Source organism: Thermobia domestica, chromosome 15, assembly GCF_964235325.1.
Source record: "Thermobia domestica chromosome 15, izTheDome1.hap1.1, whole genome shotgun sequence".
Taxonomy (NCBI): Eukaryota; Metazoa; Arthropoda; class Insecta; order Zygentoma; family Lepismatidae; genus Thermobia; species Thermobia domestica.
Window position 1 is genome coordinate 190,160,189 of NC_137468.1, and position 18,102 is coordinate 190,178,290.

General features: G+C 36.5%; 1 protein-coding gene across 2 annotated transcripts in view; it reads left to right on the forward strand.

The window, feature by feature from the left end:
• Window positions 1–12,156, forward strand: part of LOC145671416 (cytochrome P450 6k1-like) — an 82,594-nt gene extending 70,438 nt beyond the window's left edge. For both annotated transcript variants that reach the window (XM_081740586.1, XM_081740587.1), the window contains exon 5: window positions 11,866–12,156. In XM_081740586.1, coding sequence (XP_081596712.1) covers window positions 11,866–12,032 — 167 coding nt within the window. In that variant the 3' untranslated portion in view covers window positions 12,033–12,156. The remainder of the gene's footprint in view (window positions 1–11,865) is intronic.
• The last annotated feature ends 5,946 nt before the right edge of the window (window positions 12,157–18,102 follow it).

Below are 18,102 nucleotides of genomic sequence, written 5' to 3' on the forward strand. Positions count from 1 at the left end.
GTAACTTAATTACATACAATGTAATACAACTGTATCTTACGTTTACTAATGTTAAACCATTACAAGTGCTTTACGACGAATAAAACAAATGAGTGCATATGAAAAATGGCTCTATTAGATGTTATTTTCCACGGGCGGCTTATTTCTGCACCGTGTACACCGGCATCATATTTCTGCACAGCGTGCAGAACCTGTATTTTGTTTACAAGTGGAGAGTTACTAGTATGAAACAACAACAAGTGTTGTTGAAACTTGTATTATTCTCAAAACGCACTTCCTTCCACTACCCTCACTTCTCCGCATACACACTATCGCAGACGTGCCTGCTCCCTTCGGACGTATTCCAGCGCGGGCCCACCAGCTTCGCCCTATCTGACTCGGTTCGATAGCATTCGTGCTATTTTGTGGCCACCCAGCACAGATTGTTTTGTGCTTTTTGCGCTGTTTTTATGCTAGACATCTGGAAGCCTTATTTATACGCAAATCGTAAAAGAATTATAATTTTTCAACAATTACTTCTAGAGGTCCCCTTGAATTTTATTTATGCCAAGTAAAATATATTCCGCCCATTTGAAACCGACTAGGGGACAATAAAAAAGAAACTGGTGAAAGAATTATAATTTTTCATTTTTTTTTTTTTAGTATTGCGCCACAAGTAAACCTGTACACAAGAGCGTTTAACCACTACCTCATTTCTCCTTTTTTTTTTTTTTTTTTTTTTAATTGGAAGTTTTCGCTCACATGTGAAACAAGTCCTGTAGTATATAATCTAGTGGATCTTATTAGGTTACTAAAGATACACTAAATACTAGAGAATACTAAAGGAACACAAACCTTGTCATGGCACAAGCATTATGAGAAATTGTCCACGTTTCTCTAAGATAATTTAGCACGAGGTGCTAGTTGGCCACTAAAGAGCACGAATTCTATATAACTGAGTCAGAGCAGGGCAACGCTGATGGGCCCGCGCGTAGCGCGGGGGTGTGTCCGAAGGGAACAAGTGCGTCAGCGACGGTGGGTATACGCGTAAGCGAGGGTAGTGAAAACATATGGGCTTTGGTAATCATACATTTTTCAATATCACTTTTTATGGTTTCATACTAGTAACGCTTCAGTTGTAAACATAAAATACAGCTTTCGTACACTGTGCAGAAATACATTGGCGTTGAGTTAGAAGACACTTATCTTAAAAACTAAGACATGTAAACTTTTGCAATTTCAAGAAGAAAATAATGTACTACAGTTTCTTAACTGTCCCTCGTTTTGTAAATAAAAATTAAGTGAAACCTTTCAGTTTTTTGTCCAACGGTTATGCCGGTTAGGCTAAAGAAGACGGTGATGATGAGTAATGAATGAAATGGTGGAATGGAGAAAGTGTAAATAAACGGGAGAACCCCGAGGAAACCCACGCAGACAGTGTTTGTCCATCACAAAGTTCACATGGCGATGGCTGGGATCGAACCCGGGACCCCAAGTACCAGAGGTGAACGTTCTACCACTGAGCCAGCGCGGCCCCTACAATTGTAAACGAGTTCTTGATATACCGGTAACTCTTTACTTTGGGCAAGGCAATGATATCCTGTCAGTACATAGTATTGTCGAACGAGCGTTAGCGAGTGAAGGCGGGTTAGAGCCCCGCGGGGCACTTTGTTTTCTGTCTTTCCTTCTTGGGAACTGTAACTATAATTGCGGGAACCAGTTCAGATGACTTGGTTATTGTCACTGCCTTGCCTAAAGTAATGACTTGCCGATATACCTTAGGGGGTTCGTGAAGGTAAGCAGCAAGGCAACAAATAGAATCGAAGTTAATACACAGGTTGGGCTAGGTAGTACCATTTAAATTACTTTCTTTGATACCCGCCCCCAAAAAATTTTATATGCCAGAAACGCCAGTGCGCGGGAACATACTATAACCGAATCTTTTTCATGCGCAGCAACAATTAACATATGTAACACAACATATAAAATTCATGACAATTTGAAATGTATATGCATAATATTAAATTAACTCACCCCATGTATATGCATAATAAGTGCAATAATATATGCAAATGTATATGAATAATATTAAATTAACTCACCACTCTCTCACTTCATGTTTTCGTGGTATTTGCTTAACCAGCAACTGCGTACAGTTCCAATGAATGAATATTTTTATGATAAACATTACTTTCCCCATTTGTAAACTTATCTCAACGAATTCTTTTTTGAAGAACTTTACCCACACTGCATCACAATGTGACAAATGAAGAACGCGAACCGAACATACAGGCAGCGCAACCAGACTACGATTTCTGCAATCAGGTTCTTCAGCGGCAAAGGCGGCTCGGCGCCTGTCCGAGCATCTTTTCAAGGTCGGTCCATCCGCTGTTTGCCGACCTTCTTTCGGCTCCTTTACTTGTCGGCACGCCGCCAACGTTTCGGCGTCTTTCCGACAATATTTGCCGCGGTCGCCGTCCGCTGTTTGCCGTCTCCTTGCAAAATGTTTGTCAAGGATCCTCTCGTACTTGTCATTTATTTTAAGTATTTACTTCTCATATACCCTTTACGTGCAGTCCCTTTACTACATTTCTTTTCATGCATTTACCTTTTTCGTGGTCGGCACGCCGTCAACGTTTCGACGTCTTTACAACCATCCTTTGACGCTGTCGTTCCGTCCGCTGTATGCCGACTTTCTGCCGACTCCGTTTTCACAAGACATATTTTATGGAATTAGTGCCCACCCACAAGAAAAACCTTCGGACAGTTTCAATTTTTACTTCATCATTAAAGAAGATACAGGCTCTATTCATTTTCAAAAATTCGACTCTTTGCCGCTGGTACGCGTTATTGCAACTTTCGCCGACGTCGTGCCGACGTCGCTTTTCAAGAAATTGCCGGCAGTCTCTTTTTGCAGTCGTCGTCCGACTGTCTGCCGACTGTTTCGAGAAAGCTTTATACGAGGGAAATATAAGCCCTAATTCGTATTTTAAAGCAACAAATTACCTTCTAACTCTCTTTGTTTTCTATTGGTGAACGAATCTCTTTTTGCTCGTCGCGGTCGAAAATCGAGCGGAAAGACGCCGGTGTCCGGCGCCGGCAATCCGACCGCGGCATCTGGTCGGCATGCACAAATTGTCCGACTATAGGCGGCAGGATCCTGATGGGGGAGTGAAGGTGGGTGATTAGAATTACAGATTTTATTTAATGAAATTCCAGAACTGTTAATTTAAAATATTTAATGCAATTCAGATTCCTTCAGAGTAGTTATACAATTAAACAAATTCTTATTAGGTTCTTAATTTCGAAGGTGTTCAAAATTTTAATTGAAAAACCCTTACTCTAACAACTACAGTTACTTTTTGCAAGGCAGAGATCATTTACAATAAATAGATTTTGAATGAGGATAACACAATCAAAACTCTCAATTCATTAAATATTAAACGCTAAATTGAATTCTATAATTCACAAAAAGCAAGGTAACAACCACGTCAATCAATTTTAATCTAACTGTATAAAAAAAGTATCGTGACTTTTGAAGTAGCCTCGTATAATTATTAGCAATTTACCTTCAAACTATTTATCTCTTTATTTCTCTCAGTATTTCTTAATTAAGGAATGTACGCAGTGATTGTGCAACTATGAAACTAATTAACTAACTACAATACTTTTAACTAGCATTACTACTTCACACTTATCGTAATACAGCAGGAAATAATAGTGACAGTATAGCAGAGGTAGTTACCATTTCTCAACTCCAGGTCTTCTTGGGTTTAGAGACTGTTCCTTACAATACCATTCCATACAGTACAGTGCACGCGAATAATTCAAGCATTTAAAAATTAAGCAAAAAATTTATTCGGTCGGAAAGCATATTCTAGATTTAATCAAAATTATTCATTTTACTTCAAAATTACAATTGACACCTAGCCGAGAATTCCAAGAGAACTAAAATAGCAATATATGCATTTAACAGCAATTAATTAATGAATTAGGTAACTAATGACGTTTTCATTAACAGCACTGTAAATTAGTTAACCTATTTCCAAAGCAGGAAATACCAATTTATATTTTACTTTAGTTCTTCAAAACTTTAAGCACGTTATTAGAGACTGTTTTAGATTTTAAATTTAAATAGAACGAAATCAAAAGTAATTAGTAATTTTAATTACCATTAATTACCAACAAAGTTTAGTAATGAATGAAAAGAAGTTATGGAAATCCTTCTTATATTAGTTAACACGCGAGTATGCAATTTAAAAGTGGAATTTTAATACTTGATTTTACGTTTTATTTTTCTTCCCCCATTTAAAGTTACCCAGTTAAATTTCTTACTCGACCTTCAGTGGCACAACGAAAGCAAGAAACGCACTAGACTCGATGACGTAACACACGTGTTCTGTCTCTCACAAAACAGCGTTAGGAATTTAACGTAGTTTTCAGCTTTAAAAGGGTTTAACTACGGAAGTATTATTAAGAGGAAATTTAGACCTTATTAATTTCATTCACTTGCAAGTTACGTCTTCTTTTAACACAACTTCACACACTAGAAACACAAGTAACTTTTTCACCTTTACTTATTTAACTTAACAGAACTTATTTAGACACAATTTAATTTAAATTTATGAAACTCTTAGTAATTTAACACTGAGTTTTAGAATCACAGTTGTAATTAAGACACACTTCACAAGTTTAAACGAGGCACAGCTATAACGAACTCTCGACCACGTTTTTTAAAAAAGAACAATTTTCGGCGCGAAGTAATGATGTCTAATACTTGAGTCCAACCCGTGTTGGCTCAATAAATTACGAAACAGTTATGAGGCGCAGCGGATCAGAATGCCATATATAGGAGCAAGACTCTCGCTACTGCGCAGCGCCCAACTCATTACATACGTCATTCCTGAATACTGCGCTAAACTGAAGTGGTTGTGTATTTAAAAAAAAAAAAAAAAATCAGAATTGATTCTCTGCCGTATAACAAGTATTTCTCAGTTAACATATAAACATATATATATCATTTTAAAGCTTTTTTCACGCTCTTTACAATGAAAGTACTCTCATTTCAATACAACTACATATAACAAAATAATTCTTCAAAAACAAAAACAATAAACTTCTTACTTTTTTAAAAAAAGAAAACAAAAAAAGTAATTTTCCATAATGAAACTATGAACCAAAATGTAACGATTTTGCAATCGTTACAACAATCACACTGTAAGGTGCAGCAGTAATCAGTCATCATATGAGTGTCTCATCGGCTTTGATATATTTGTTCCATCACCTTTAGGTCTTGGTGGAACCGCTCAACGTGTTCCTCACTGTAATCGCCAAGGTTGTCGGGAAATATGTCCAATTGGCTATGGAAGTAATGTATGTTGATACTCATATTAGCACCTATGTTTATGAAAGCTGTAAACATATTTAGAACTGGTTCCTCATAGTTGTTTGATTTTTGGTTCCCGAAGAAGTTCTTCACTACAGAAACGAAATTGCATCATGCAGCGGCTTCCGTATCGTTTATGATAGTTACAAATTTCGCATCATGCATAAGCTTACGGAGTCAGAGCCATCAAATATTCCTGTCTTTAGTTTTTCCATACTTTTAACTGGGATGTACAAATGTATCGGAAACATTAGCATCCTTGTCCAAAGTCCGAACTTATTGTTTTACAACTCCCAGCTTGATATGTAAAAATGGGAGAATGATTCTGTCCCTGGCAACCAACGGCTCGTTAATGATGTTTCCTGCACCTATTAACATATTTTCTCTTAATGGTCATGTGTCTTGCTCCCAATGCAGATGTTTACTGTAGTTGGAGTATCCCACATGCAGATAAAACAAGGAGATTTGGTGTACCCACTTTGATGTCCTAACAATAAATTTACCATTTTAAGGTCTGCATAGATACATAGCACTGGTGTTCATTATAACATAGCATTCGTAAGATCTGCTTAATGATTGCATACTCTTCTTTAAGTTTTGTCAAGCACCCAACCAAGGCCGGCGCGAGGGGGGGTCGAGCCGTGCCATCGCCCAGGGCGGCAAGTCTAATGGACGACAAAATTTGAAAAAGAAAAGAATACTATCAATATGTAATGCTTCATAATAGGCCTACATGGAAAAATAAAATTGTGTTCACCGAGAATGTAACCGATCTTACTTCACTCACATTCAGAAAAATACTCAGGAAATTCAGAGCATTTCCCCTCATTTTCAATTATCAAACTACTAGCCACAGGTATCTCGTTCGATATTTCTTTTCAGCGGTGTTGATAAGATTTTCAGCTAGAGTGGATAAAAATATAAAGCTGTCTTTTATATTTCTTCTATTCAGCAATGTTCTAACGCTCCACTCCAAGTATGCAAAAGGTACACTCCCACTTGAAACAGACCGTTCTAGCCTACAGCATCTAGAGACATTTAGGTTCTAGCAGCGAGTTGTTAACCAATTTACAGAGCAAAAGACAATAATCGTTTGGTTCGTACAAATTACATACAGTAATGGAGAATGTGTTCTAAAAATTTGCGAACAGTTTCTTGATTTCGTACCGGTAACAGATACCACTGGTCTAGGACTGACAGAAGTAATAATTAAACAGCTAAAGGAAATGAACATTCTTATCGAATATATGAGGGGCTAAGGATATAACAATGGTTCCAATATGAAAGGTAAACATTCAGGTATTCAGAAGAGAATTTAGAAATAAATTCCCGAGCCTCTTATACTCCTTACAGTAGTCATTCACTAAACTGTGTCGTTAACGATGCAACACAGCATCTCAGTATTCCGTTTCATTTTTTGTATAGTTAAAAAAAATATGACTTTTTTCTGCGTTAGTTCAACGTTGGGCCATATTAAAGGAACATATTAGCAGTCTCACTTTAAAACCATTACGCATCACAAGATGAGAGAGCCGTATTGATACTCTGACTCCACTTAGATATCAAATAGGGGAGGTTTAGGCTATGATGCCTTACGTCAAATAAGTAACGATAATAGAACAGATAGAATGGTCGTCCACGATGCTCAGTGTAACAATAACTTATATACATTTTCTCACTCGTTATTTGGTATGGCTTTTTATTCCACACAAACATAGTAAGCTAAAGCATTGATTCTCATGTGTTGGATGCAGTCGGGTTTCTTGAAAATTTATCTGAGTACTTTGAAAGGAGAAGAAATGATTCAAAGTTTCAATCTTACTTAGTTGATGAGATGGAATTGGTATCAGCATTAGATATGGATGATCCACGAATATGTAATACAGTGCATGCTCAAAGTCGAAAGAAGAAGAGACAGTTTCAGTACAAGGCAGAGGATGAAGCTATCGAAGATCCACAAACAAGATACAAGATCGATTTTTATTACAAAGTTCTAGATGTGATTGTGTTAGCTTTAAGAGAAAGGATTGAGCAACTTAAACATCGCAATTTCTTTTTTTTCTTTTCTTTTCTTTCTTTCTTTCTTTTTTTTCTTTTTTTTTACGATATTTCGATTTTCTTTACGATATAAGTCATCTTAAAGATATACTGTTAGATTAAATTGCTTAATTGGAAATCTTTATATAGTATCTAGATCACTTCGTTTGTATCAATCATACTACAACAGTAATCTACACAAAATCAATACTTATTCAATCTTCTTGAATCTTGTTTATTCTTTATCTGTACCTTTATCCTACTTGCATATAAATCTCTTAAAACATATTACTCATCATTATCCTATCTTCTTGTAATCTTGAAATCATAAATCATATCTTTCATAACATCAAAGATCTAAATCTTCATTATATATTGTAACTTTCTATTTGCACATACTCATGCCCAAATTACCTTAGGAACGGCTAGTGCACATTTTTAAAAACTTTTTATCTATGTATTCTTATATTCTAACATATACCACCTGAACTTTTGTCTGGAAAGTGTACTAAACTTGTCAGTATTTTAACACACGAAGAATCTAAAGATATTAACCCCAGTGACTGAAAGACGAACCGAAAGTGTTATGCACTATAATTAAGCCTAAGTGTTCACCAAAAGAGATTTTAAAATTACTTTGCTCCCAATGTCAGTGTTGCACTAAGGATTTTGTTAACCTTACCAGTAATAGTGGCAAGTTGAGAAAGAAGTTTTTCGAAACTTAAGCTTATTAAAAATTATCTAAGTTCTTCCATGCCTGAAACACGCTTGAGTAGTCTGGCGATGATATCAACAGAGCACGAAATGGCTGGAACATTGGACTACGCGAACGTGATAAAGGAATTTGCTAATATCAAAACAAGAAAAAATTAAGGTATCTTAAATTTATGTATCTCTATTGTGATTTAGTACATTATAAAGCTTAGGCTAATCAGTTTTTCCGTAAAAATCTCATTCAGTATTCATGCTCCATACTCTATTGGGAACACCTTTTGGTATAAAATAGGCTTAAAAATTAAAATTCTTAATCGTGACTATTGACTAAAACATACTTTTTAAATTTTATTTTCTGCATACGCTGCTGTATATCACAGACATACAGCATATTGAATATTGTGTCATGTACGGAGAAGTTTAAATATTACGTAAACATTCGAGAGAGGTAGTTCAATTTTTAGTTTACTTTTCCATTTCATACATGTTTTTAAATGGAGATGTTACTTTTTCGTGACACTTGAACGTCTTCTATCAAAATAAGGTTTGCGGATTAAAGGGGCGGCATGTGAAAGTACTGCCCAGGGCGGCAAAACTGCTAGCACCGGCCCTGCACCCAACAGATACAGATGTATTGGCATTGTGCAATAACACACATTTGAAGCTTCTTGAGGAACTGTCTATGAAGAACCGCCAATCTTCTGGTTGATATTCGGGTAATCCTAATTGAAAAAGAAACTACGGAATGTTGTTACAGTACACTTCGTCTTCATCTTTCAATTAAATATGGGAGAAAGTCTGCCTCTCTTGTTCGATAAATTGTTATTTTGGTTTCGGGGCTCAGACAGTTCTTTTCCTTCATCCTAGATGCAAGAAGTTCTGATTGCTTTTCTGACAGACTGAGTTCTCGTATAAGACCATTGAGTTTATTTTGCGAGTACTGTCCATTTTGCGCCTTTTTGTCGTCTAATTCAGTTGGTATCACTTACTGACTGGCTTTCTTCAACATCGAACAATGGACACTGGAATGTCCTCACTGTGAGGCACTGATCTTCTCACTGATTCTAAGTCAGGATATTCCCATAGGCTTTTCACGTTTATGGCAAGAAAATAACAATCATCATAGTGATTCTTCTGTTCTCCTCATACCATAAGCACAGAGAATTTCAATCCTGTTCTTCTACCTTTTGTCCAATATCGTAAGCACTCGACACAAGACTTGTAAATCTTATGGGCTGCTGAACTTTTGTCTTGGTTCCCAATCTTTATACCGAAATATGCACAATATGCTTCCTTGACGAAGTCAGTAATGTTCCTCCTTTGTTTTGGTTGACAGTATTCGTCATAGATGTAGCAAAAGCATCTGGGTCATTTCTGCAGCCTCTTCGTGAAGAACTCATCTTGCACTGAAAGAAATGAAGAAACAAATAGTATTTAGTAACAGAAATGGAAGAATTTACAAACTAACGCAAATATGGTACTTGTACCGATTATGGCTCGGGTCCCTAATATGGCCCACCTACCATATCTCTGCAGATTTACTTTGATGCTACTAGATGACAATATAAACTATGTCCTCTGAGCCGCGGAAATATGTTTACGCTTGTCATGAGGACATAGTTTATATTGCCATCTAGTAGCACCAACGTAAATCTGCAGAGATATGATGGGTGGGCCATAATAGGGACCCCGGGCCATAATCGGTACAAGTACCATATTATTAATGACCAATCAAATTCGTCACAAATTTATGTCTACAATTTCACAACTTTTACCGCATAGTATATAATAACATATATGTCATATTTTATTCACGATACATTTATATCCTCTTCAGTCCATAGGTACACATATGTGTACCTCTGGTTTTTATCTTTTGCTTCTATTCTGAGGTATGCTTCGTAGTAAAAACTGCTTTGTAACGTTTGTGTACTTCCCACCTGTGTTTATTACTAATCTTGTTCATTAGATGGCATCAACAATCATGATATTTCAAGCAATAGTTACAAAAAGAAAATGTGGACCGCTTAAAGGTTATTGATGCTCATTATCTCAAACCTAGAGCCAATTTGGCAAAACTTACGATATTTTTGGATTCAGCGTCCACAATATACTTAGAATCCATTAAAATATTACCTGCCGCACACTTTTTTCTTTTTGGGGGTTGACCAGTCTTATCAATCATTTGTCTTAATGATCCGTCTTCTAAGCCTCAAGGGCATAATCGTAAACTGAAAGACTTAATTTCATTTTCTAAGTTACTTATAAACTAAGTTGTATGAAACTACTACTCCTACATACAATCTAACCTAAAGGCTGTCATCTTCCTACAACAGACCTACAACATACTATCTTCTACCCTGGGGACGCAGTGGCTCAGTAGTAGAGCGTTCACCTCCGGTGCTTGAGGTCCCTGGTTCGATCCCAGCTCGCGCCGTGTGGACTTCGTGATGGACAAAGACCGTGCTCGTGGGTTTTCTCGGGGTTCTCCCGTTTCCTCCACTTTCTTCATTCCACCATTTCACTAATTTCTCATTATCACCGTCTCCCTTAGCCTAACCGGCATAACCGTGGAACGTAAAAACTTAAAGATGTGAAAAATATCTTTTACCCTACTTGAGTTTAACAATTTTACTTACCTTTGGAAATACCAGTACTCCAATGTTAATCCGGAATGAAAATTCTTCTTGGTCTAAGTGTTGAATGACATCTCTTCATCTTCCTGTTAAAGAGAAAAATCTCTTAGTGAAATATATTATTCAATTGCATGTTCTTCAATCTAATAATATATCTTAAAGAAGCAGCCTATCTAAAAATACACTAATTCAATATTATTGGATTTGACAGTTTTTTTCCTTAATAACCTTATTTTATATACAATTTTTCAAAATTATAAATCTAAATTATTTGTTTACCTAATACATACTTATATGTGTGATACGTTGATGCTAAAATCCTGATCAGCATTACTCATGGTTTAGTGCCCACCGTGTGTTGTAATATTAAGATGTTCTTATTAAAAGTCGACATTATAGAACCAACAAAACCAAATTTTTTCACGGACATTATCGCGAATAGCAGCACTGGGCCTTATCTTAGACGATGACTACAGAGGGGAATTTAGAAGGTGAAAACAAGGTAGGGGGGCAGCTGCAATCCAGACTATGCTAGGTATATCATGAGTTTACCATTAACTTCCAAAAATAGATTATATATATAATAGTTTAAATTATTTTTTGTTACTGCAAAAAATTGAGGCCCCCCCAGCCCCAGCCTAAAAACCCCACTGGATAACTAGCATCACTAACGAAGCGATACTTTTAAATAATATCTTCTGTTTCCGAAGATTGATCTGGGAGAGAAATAACATAGAAAGTTATAATCTCATAAATGAATCATTATCTTAATAAGAGATGACTACACTGGTGTTAGAATAAATGCATGATACAGTATATGAAACGTATACTGCTCAGCAAAGGCGCCGATCCTGGGGGACCGAGGGGGCCCAGGACCCCCAAAGCTCATGTGGGCCCCTATTGTATTTATGAATATACAATATTTTGCATAATTTGAGCGCATTTTGTATTAAAATCTTCATATATATATACCTTCTGCATCTGAATTCCCCCCCCCCCAAAAAAAAAATTACAGAGAAATCGGCGCCCTTGCTGCCCAGCCATGATACAATGGCTGAGAAAGGCTTCTATTACAGTTGTTATAGTTAATTTTCCTTTTTCTTTACTTTGTAGGTATGCGTTTCGCAATGATGAGTTCCAAAATGGGTTTAGTATCTCTTTTGCGTGATTACAAAGTGAAACCCTGTCAGCGAACGGAAGTGCCTTACAAATATGACCGATTTTCCATGCTGCTCAAGGCCAAAGATGGAATATGGCTAACGATAGAAAAAGTCTCTTGAACTCGCACCCTTGAGGCTAGTAATCAAATATGGCGTTGTATATATGTTATTTACACAATGTAAAATGTATAAATACTTCTTAACTTGTAATCAATAAAGTTTTGTTTTTGTAATAAACATAAAATGTTATATCTTTTTCTTAAAGAATCACTGCTATAAGTATTGAAAGAACTCTATCTTTGATATACAGAGTGAGTCAAAATTAGTTTATCACTCAAATAGTAGAAATTTACCATTTATCAAATGTGATAAAACAATTTACATGACCAGGGGCCGCGGTGGCTCAATGGTAGAGCGTTCATCTCTGGTGCTTGGGGTCCCGGGTTCGATCCCAGCCCCCGCCAAGTGAACTTTGTGGTGGGCAAACACCGTGTGCGTGGGTTTTCTTGGGGTTCTCCCGTTTCCTCCCACTTTCTTCATTCCACCATTTCATTCATTTCTCATAATCACCGTCTCCTTTAGCCTAACCGGCATAACCGTGGGACGTAAAACTCAAAGATTTTACCCATTTTTCAATTTACATGACCGTCTCAACCTATTCGCCATCATGTTCAACACACAAAATTCAAGGATACGAGTAGCATTTAAAGTCGGTACACACATTTCCTGGAGAATGGATTATATCCTGTATTCGATCCTTTAAGTTATTGGTATCGCGCAACACACGCTTCTTTATCCTACCTCACAACTAGGAATCACAAGATATCAAGATTGGGGATTCTGGATAATAGCGCATTGGTCTACCACAACCAATTAGGCTAGCAGAAATTGGCCAAATTTGGGCCCTACCTTGCGTGGAGGTATGCTCAATGTTTTTTCGCTGTTTCTGATAGTTCAAAGTCCATAGAATCGAAATTTGGAAAGTGCCGGCTTGGCATTGTTGGCTTAATATTTATCTTACATCATAACGAAAAACAGTGCTCTCATTGTTAACTTGTTTCTCAACAAATATAGTATACTAGCATCAGAGCCGTAGCTAGAGATTTCGGCGCCCGGGGCGAAGCAGAATTCGGCGCCCCCTACACTCAACTTACCAATAATTATATATATATATATATATATATAAGCAAAACAGCTTTTGTTGTTATGCTATGTTGAATTTTTATTAATCTTCTTGGGAAGACCATTGCAAGAAACAAACGCGATCATTATGTACCTTTTTCAAATAAGAGCTGTTTTCAAGAGTGTTATTTTGGACTTTTTTGTTAAACTTGTTAAAACTACCTTTGGTTGTATACAAATTCACTAGGAGAACAGTTATCGGAAGTTACTACTATTTACAACGCTTCGTACTAACGATAAGAAATGAAATTTCAATACATTTAGACTATGTTCTTTTAATTGTTCGAAATGAGTGACAGTATTAATTGCCAGTAATAATTGTAAACTATTTAATTTTATTCTGTATGTGACGACATCAATAGCATATTAATTTCGATCTTTTTACGGTAAAAAATATTTTGTGAAATGTAATGGAAATTCAGAAGGTGCCTTCTTTGTGAATTTCTAAATATTGATCGATATAGGTGAAGAATATGTTCAATGTTTGTATTTAAAATCCAAAATACAGGGTTTTCATAAAGTCTGGACGGATTTAATTTGCTTATAATTTTCATAAAAATGATCATAATAAAATCAAATAAAGTGCAAGCGGTAGCGGAAGGATTAAATTTTTAGTTGGCAACACTGTTAGATAAGCGGCAACTCTGAACACGTTGAGAGAGGGAGAGGGAGGGCAAGGGTCAGTTTCTTACCAAATTCCATCCATTGTTGTTTTCATTGTTGTTTCAATGTTGACTTAAAAGTAAGTTGAAAGCTGTATTGGAGTGTGTGTCTTTTAAAGAAATAAATAAATGAAAAACTCCTTTGAGATGACTATTTTTTACCGTATCAATGTGTGGACGTAAATGTGTGTGGACGTAAATGTACCGGACGTAAATGTACCGTAATATGTGGACGTAAATGGCGCCCAGTTGGAGGTGTGGCGGTGAATGAACTGAGCTGGTGCAGATTACAGGTAAAAATTTAATCCTTCCGCTACCGTTAACACTTTATTTGATTCATATGAGAAAATTATAAGCAAATTAAATCCGTCCATACTTTATGAAAACCCTGTATATATTTGACTACTACATATACCTGAAATTAAAGTAATTATTTAGTACTTAATTTCTTAATGAATGAAAGTTCCGAATTTAAGGTACTTATTATTAATTGACATATTAAAATACACTAACACGTACATATATAAAGAATGTGTGTATGTAGATAGATAAAAACATCACACAACTAGACACGTATGCACAAAATAATATGCTGGCCATATAAAAAGTTGATAAAAAAATGACCCCAATGAATTCCTCCAAATTGGAAGCATTTGATATGTCAATGGAATTTTAAAATAAATCATAGATAGTGACTAGTGTCTGAAAAAGTCGAACTCCGTTGGGCTAAGTTCTGATCCCTTAAGCCCCTATTCTACAACTGCTTGAAGTTCGAAAATGTTATTGTTCCCCTTGTTTACCTTTATTTTTAATACTCCACGCAAACAGCATCTTGAATGTCCCTTCACTCTTCTCACTTTCATACCTTCATTCTCACCGTCGCACCAAAGTGGGTCCAAACGCGGCAATTCTGAGCAAAAACTCGAAAAATGAAGTAAAAGATTGACTCGATATGATTTGTTATAATGAAAGCTTAATAGTGAACACATAAGATAGTGTGCAGGAAAAGAAGTGATAGCAGTTTACAATGAACTCATGGGATGTGTATATGTGGTTATCCGCCGAAGCCGGAGAGGCGCTGCTTAGTGACAGAAGATAGGAAATTGACTTTGAATGCGTGTAGATATTCAGTGGCTGGTAAACATGGTGACACGACCGACATGTATGTATCGTTTTGTATATTTAGAATGTTGATGTGATGTGTAGTCAATAGTCATATTTGCAATGATGCTAATATCATTATCATATCCCTATGATAATCTCCTACTTAATATCATATTTGGAAAATGCTGTGATACTGAAAGCATATAAACTATGGTCAAACGATAGAATGGCATTTTAGTAGAAAATATGGCATAATAAGTCTGTGATTTTTTAATATGTCGTAGCGGAAACATTGTTCTTACTGTATGCAAAGAGAAAACCTGCACATATTCGCACTTTTGGGAAGTATAGCACATGAAAATGTTTGAAGAAAACCGCATTCTGGATGCAATGCTGCTTTTGAATTTAGCTGGGATGAATGTGAGAGTAAGTGTTAGATTATTAGACGTGTGATCCCCATGCACGCAGTGACGAAGTTGAATATAGGTCGATTCTGAGAATTTTGCCCCCAGACCTCGTTGGGGGTTTCGCCTTCAGGACCCATCTTGTTTCCAACATCTAGTCATACTTCTCTGGCATTCACCAACAGAACTAAACTCTAGTCAAATATATTTGATTAATGGTGGCAGGCACGTAGCCAAGGGGTGGGTCCGGGGGGTCCGGACCCCCCCCTTCGAGACCAGAAATAAAAAATTAAGGAAGGACGAAACAAAAAGAAACAAGAAATAGGAAGAATCGGCGTTAAAAATAAGGATAGAATATAAAGATAAAAATAAAGATAAAAATAATTTTTTATCATCGCTTCCCTGTAGTATCAAACATATTATTTCAGAAACGGTTTTCTACTGGTCCTTTAACTTGTCATGTGGAACAGAAAGTAGTTGACGGAATAATAAAACAAAAAAGTTATGTGGAAAGCAAGACCTGTTAACATTTGATTCAACAGAAAAAGGAACACAGATATAAAATATTTTGCAAGACATTATTGGATACGTACTTTTTTTTTAATAGTTGAGGTCATAATGAAAGGAAAATTGTTATATTTGGATGAACAAAAGAAGGAACGTAGATATTGTAAGTTTTTAAAAATATTTTTATAAATATTCTTTCATTCGAGATTTCTTCATAGTTTGTTACTAAAATACTTACTAACATGCATGGGTGCCTATTCTGGGGGGCCGAGGGCGCCCTGCCTCCCCATGTTGTATTTATGAATATACAATATATTGGCATAATTTGAACGCAATTTGTCTTAAAATCCTCATATATGCCTTCTGCATCTGAATAGACCCCCCCAAATTTACAGAGAAATCGGCGCACTTGCTAACATGTCCTAATTTTAAAGTCTTAACAAACCAACATATGTTGCTAGTAAAATAGTTTAAATTGATCAAGCCCGTGGTGTGATAACCACAATATTTCATATCAAACTCTCCTCCCTCCCCCCCATTACGAAATCCAGACTAAACAAACCAATATATGTTACCAGTAAAATAGTTTAGAATAATCGAACTCTGGTGTGATAACCACAGTATTTCATGTCTCGGACCCCCCCTATTACGAAATTCTGGCTACGTGCCTGAATGGTGGTGACATTTTGAAACGCCAATGCTAAACAATCTATGGACCATAACGTAGAACCATATTAAAAATGGTGTTGATCAATTTGGTATTGTGTTTTTTGTGATTCGTGCACAGAAGTGACATTGGAATCAACTGTAATGAGCCTCCGCTCACTCCAGCTGAGAATGTTCCAATCAAGCCCTGAAATGAGCTCACGTAATGCACGATGCAATATATAAAACAACCTGGACAGGTTACTGATGCTTGTAAATCATATGTTTAATATATCTGATAATATATTCATATCGAGAACTTCTGATGAGTTAATTTTTATGTATTGAAGCGTCCTTGCATCTTCATTGTCATAATGAATCCTCCACAACTTTGAAATAATTTTGAGAAGCAAGAACTTTTCTTCAATTTTATTACTCTTCAGTTGTAAAATGAATAATTACACTTTTTCCTTTCATGCGTAAGAATATAAGCCAATCATAAATTGCCAAATGAAAGCATATTGCCCACGCGTTTCTTTATGCCAATCACATAATCTGTTATATAATTTAGGCGCGAATATAAGGAATAGACCTATTTCATTTTGTGATGTAAAACTCTATGCTTTTGATGAAATAATGTCGAAATAACATTATTGTAGCCACTGCACACACCAAACTAATTTGTTTTCTTTCAATTTTCTGCTTCATATTGCGAATTCTTATTTTTGCCAAGAATTCAGTGCCTTGGCTCCACTGTGCGTCGTGATTAATCCGATTGGATAGATAAAGAAAAACGTTTTGAACTAAGCAAACTCATCACTGTTAAAACGCCGACTTTGATCGTTTCTGATTTTAAAAATGCTCCTGCATCAGTGGCGTATTTAAGGGGGCTTCGGGGCTTAACCCCCCCCCCGAAATCTTATTTACTATAGTAAAGTATATGAAATATCTTGCAGAATTTTCACATTTTCAGGCAAAGCCCCCCCGAAAGTTAGCAAAGCCCCTCCCGAAACAAAATCGTAAATACGCCACTATCCTGCATACACTATAAGTCATTACTCGGGACCTTGTATACCACATGTCATTAAGAAATCATCTATAATAAACTCTTTAAGTAATAAGTAAAAACTTGTTTTGACTTATTTAAACTCTTGGATTGCGAGCGAAGCGAGCAAGAAAATTTTTAAGAAATCTGCGTATTTCATTGATAACCGACGGCAACATTGATCTAATAGTGCGCCAATACTTTCTGGGGGCGACTCGTATTTTACTCATGTCCAACACCACTTTTTCTTTCTCCTTGCTGGTTCGGCGCCCCCTTGCTATCAGCGCCCGGGGCGGGCGCCCCGCTGTCCCCCCCTTAGCTACGGCTCTGACTAGCATATATTACCCGCTTCGCTGGGTTGAAATAAATAATTTAAATACACACTGATATTGCTCATTTTGGATTATTTTAATGTATTTCATCTTTCCTCATCCCCTAAGTGTCAGGGCTGAAAATGGACTTAAACAGCATCAGAAGTGTCACTGTTCATTTCGGCGACTGCAAGAACTATAGATTCAACAGTAGTATATGTCATTTTTGACCATATATATATTTCCCCCACCCCCATGTTGCGGGCCGTGGCATCGGAAGTGTCACCGTTCATCTCAGCGACCTCAAAAAATATGGATTCAGCACTAATA